Raw genomic sequence first — 4,443 nt, 5'->3', positions numbered from 1 at the left:
AGGGGAGGTGCAACCTTCAAAGGGGGGGGCAGGCACGATCTGTGGGTGGGGTGGGGTGGGGTCCCCCCCAGCAAACCTACACCCCATCCCTCCTGCTCCTCCGCCAACAGAACAGACTTGCTTGGGTCCGGCACCAGCGAATGCCGATAAAATCAGCCGCACCTGGAGTGGTTTGTGGGATGGGCGTTGAGAGGACTGGCTGGTCAGAAGGGGAGGGGGGGGGCGCAAAAATAGACCAGTGCTGGGGGAGGGCAGAGTGAAAAGAGCAGCCCTGGAGCTGGGGCCAGCAGTGGTTGGGTTTTCACAGCCCCGGGGCTGCGCAGGGAAAACGGACAGAATTTCCACGCACCAGTCTGACCTAAATCAAATGAGTCTGGTACTACGTAGATTCAGGTTTTTCCTAAACTGGGCTCTCCAATTTTTAGACCGGTTTGTGTCCATGGAACGTGTACACAATTACAGGTTTAGACTGATTGCTGGTCACTAGGACTGGGTCCGTAAGTGTAAGGTCGGCACTAAGATGAGCTAAGTTTAAGTTGGGTGGCCAGTTTGAACCTGATTTAACCTCCCCAAATATCTGTACTTAGCCTAAAAACAAAATCTCATCCAGAGCCTTGACTGGAACTCATGATTCCTTGCATGGCTGTTCCTATGGTGTCAGCAAACAACTATAAACTCCTCTGGCCTGTATATCATCGGTCCATATAAAGGATGGTGTATAAAGGGATATCAAGGATGGCACCTAAGTCCTAATGTCAGCTGCCCTATTAACGCAAGTCAAAAGGCCTGTGCAGGAGATCTAAAAGTTTGAATTCTTTTGATAATCCAAAGGGGAGTCAGTTGATACTTAAAAAAATATGTCACACACATGCACACTCCCTTCTCTCTTTTCAGGTTGTAAAGTGAAGCACTCAAAAGCCAGGAAATGCCAGTATTTCCTGTGCAGCCTACATCGGCCCCCCTTTATGATGATACTGGCATTAATTCCATAGTTGCTTTTTATGTTTTCCACAGAACCTCTGTCTCATCCAGTGTACTAGACTGAGGCTCTACAGGCTTACACATAGTATCATTAAGCACACATTACAGTATAGTAGCATCCAAAGGTCCCAGTTAAGTCCCATTCTATATAGTACTGTATGAGTTTATATTACAGTCTGGCCTAGCTTCCTTACACACATGGGCACATGAATTCCAGCAGCAGTATGTATATCATTTATAGGATGGTATATGATGATCCTGGAAATGGTTGCTATAACACTTAAAGAGTTTGCTGGCAGCTGTCTCATGAATTCAGGCCTCAAAAAACACACACAAGTGTGGAGCTTAGAGACTGTGAATGCTTCCTTTCATAAGAACCTTTGTCCCAGTTTTTGGATTTGAAAGCAAAGACTGCACTGGGTCTGCTGCCAATATGCCGAGGTGAACTGCTCATGGAATATCTGTGCGCTCTCCAACGGAACAGCGAGGTGCTAATAATGGCAACTTACCTCTGCTTGATACTTCTGCTAAGTAAATTTATTACCTCACTACATCACAGTAGACACAGTGCTCTGTTATAAAATCTTCCTGTATTTACAGGGCAAAAAGCCTAAGACTACAGCATTACTATTTGCTTACAAGATTTATCATCAACTAAGCAAAACACAAAAAACATAATGAATAGTTCAGCCGCTCCTGTAATACTGACATTTAACCCTTGCTGAGCAGGAAGTTAAATTTAGTCATACAAGGCGCGTCTAAACGTGTCATTAGGGTGATGTTTCTGCACCATGATTTAGTACTTTTGGAAGTATGAAATCATGGCGCAGTAACAACTCATGCTGCTCCATACACGCAATGCATGGTTATTTTTAGCAGCTACTTCGCCGTAGTGGCGCGCTATATCGGGCGTTATATCACCATACTGCTTAGCTACAGTGACATAATGTCACGTGTAGATGCGCCCATATAAACTGGTTGAACAAATCTCTATTTTTATCTTATCATTACTTGTAAGCCATCCACAATGATGTTTTTGGGCATTAGAGTAAAAAATGCCTTATTTTGCTCCAGAAAAGCTACTCCCATCATGTCTCAATTTATCATGAATATTCAGCTCATCTGGAAATGGGTCACGTGCATGGGCCTGGGAATTATAAGAAAAATCTTTCGGCCTGACTATACCATGCAAGAGACGCATAACTAAACATACTGAAGTAGTGTCACAACCTCCAATCATGCAGTTAGCATGAAAAAAGTGATGGGTTTATTTAGATTTTCAATTCTATTTTCATTATTTAAAAGGCATTTTTCTTTTTGCTTCAGTTTTATTCGACTTCTAATTTTTCTAGCTGGTGGTTTCAGACAAATGTTCTCTCAAATCTTGTCATCACTTATAGGAAATCCCTGCCATTGTCTTGCAGTGTGTATTGTTTCAGTATACATGGTATGATCAAGTTTACAGGATTATGCAGGTGAAATGTTATGTCGAGGGGGAGGGCGGTTGCCAGCATGAAGGGATGCCAGCAAGATGACTGGTTACAAGCTATAACATCAAATAGCTTGTATCTGATGACTGAAAGGGCTGCCTGTTGTGTGGCACTGCCCCTCTCCACCAATCGGCGACAAGAGGTGGGGCTACAGCCAATCAGCAGTGAGGGGCAGGGCCACTGGGGCCCTTTGACCAGAGGCATGGGGGCGCCACCATGATCAGCCCATGAAAATGGATGATAGAAGCACGGTGATCGATAGGGATACAGCACAGAAAGTGACCATGGTTAAGAATGTATGTGTGCTGCTTTACATTAATATAATTTTATTCCTTAATTTAATCTCCTGCATAATGCAGACCATAAATTTAACCCAGCCTATTTCTTAGCACCCCCTTTAGAAAGATCCAAAAGTAGGATTTAATGACTTCAAGTGAAGATAAATCTCCTACATTTTCTAGGTAAGTTGTCCCAGTGGTTAAATCCCTTTTGCTGTTAGAAATCTGCACCTTTCCAGTACCCAAGTAGGACCTGCAAATGTATTCCCACCTGATCCCACTCCTGCTTCTCCCCCCAACCCCACCCACCATTTTGACCTTCTTTATTTACGAAAAAATATTCTTCCTAATCCAGCCCTCTGGAGACAATTTGAAGGAACCAAAGCATTTCAGCTATACTTAGTTAATCACTTTTCCCATCTAGCTTTCATTCATCTAGAGTTGCCCTACTGGATTGGTGCTTGCTTGCACAATTTTTTCCAAGGATTTTCTCAACACATACCTAGCTGCACCCAGTAGTTATGGAATTCCGGGCTTGCAGATCAGCATACTTTTCAAAGAGTTACAATTTTTAATCTTGAAACAAAACTGCCTGCATGCAACCTTCTGAATATACAGTTTGCAATTTAGCATAAGGCAGATTCAATCTGATGATGTAGTCAGTTATATAGGTCAGAAGCAGTCCCCTCAATGGTGCCAAACTAACAATGCTGCAAGTATGGTACTTTAATTCAGCGAGGCACTCATTGTTTTGGCTTTAGCTCTGGGTAATAATATTAAAGTAATACACTCCCCCCACAGCCCCAATCTCAAGTTAGAAAGTGGCATCCTTCACATATATATTGTAATTGTCTACTTACTTGTAGAAAGAAGCAGCAAGGTTTTCATGCAGAGATATTCTTCATATGAAACTTGAAGCCGTGATAGCTCCCCAGCAACCATAAGCATATTTTTGCACTGTTCATACATACATGGCAGGCTCATTCTCTGTCTTAGAAATTAAAACATAAATCAAGTAAGTAAGATGTCTAGCTTCCCATATTTTCATGAGGAAGATGGGCACTGAGAGAAGGGCTGAAATACTATTGTCCATACTAAACACTCAGCAAAAGACTTTGCTTTCAGTTGCTGAATTCATGTGGGACTGATATCCCGTAGGCCTGTGTGAAGCAGAAAGTATTCACTTCAGATTCGGATTTGGCGATTTGGAAGGAGAGTGATTCGAATCTCTGTCCCAATTCAATTTGGCCGAATCTGAAGATATTTGGCGCTGAATCTTATTTGGCCATAGACTATACAGGCAGGCAGTGTTGGTGGGAGCAGCTGGATGAGCCCCAGCTTGAGCCGGCAACCTCAGGAGAAGCCGTGGCTCGTCCGGCTGTTCCCCTGGCTGGCTCCTGCCGGGGCGAGGCAGGCAGTGTTGGCAGCTCTGGGAGAAGTTGCAAGGGCTAGGGGGAATGATTGGGGAGCTGGAGGGAATGATTGGGAGCGAAGGGATAGAACTGGGAGATAGGGAATCGAACTGGGAGCTGCGGGGAATGATCAGGGACTTCTCTCCAGCTCCTGGTTTGATTCCCCAGTTTCAGGTTCAACCCCACAGCTCCCAATCATTTCCCACAGCCCCCATGGCTTCTGGGGCTGCAGGCTCAAGCTGCAGCTTGTCCGGCTGCTCCCCCGGTTGCACAACCCCCCCC

The 4,443-nt window shown here is 44.5% G+C and overlaps 1 protein-coding gene across 2 annotated transcripts in view; it reads right to left on the bottom strand.

Moving 5' to 3' along the window:
• NR3C1 (nuclear receptor subfamily 3 group C member 1) overlaps positions 1-4,443 on the bottom strand; it is a 136,718-nt gene that overhangs the window by 6,725 nt on the left and 125,550 nt on the right. For both annotated transcript variants that reach the window (XM_025204031.1, XM_025204029.1), the window contains exon 7: positions 3,610-3,740. In XM_025204031.1, coding sequence (XP_025059816.1) covers positions 3,610-3,740 — 131 coding nt within the window. The remainder of the gene's footprint in view (positions 1-3,609; positions 3,741-4,443) is intronic.

Source organism: Alligator sinensis, unplaced genomic scaffold (genome assembly GCF_000455745.1).
Source record: "Alligator sinensis unplaced genomic scaffold, ASM45574v1 scaffold135_2, whole genome shotgun sequence".
Classification (NCBI taxonomy): Eukaryota; Metazoa; Chordata; order Crocodylia; family Alligatoridae; genus Alligator; species Alligator sinensis.
The sequence above is the reverse complement of the archived record's forward strand: the minus strand, read 5'-3'. Positions and strand labels throughout refer to the sequence as shown.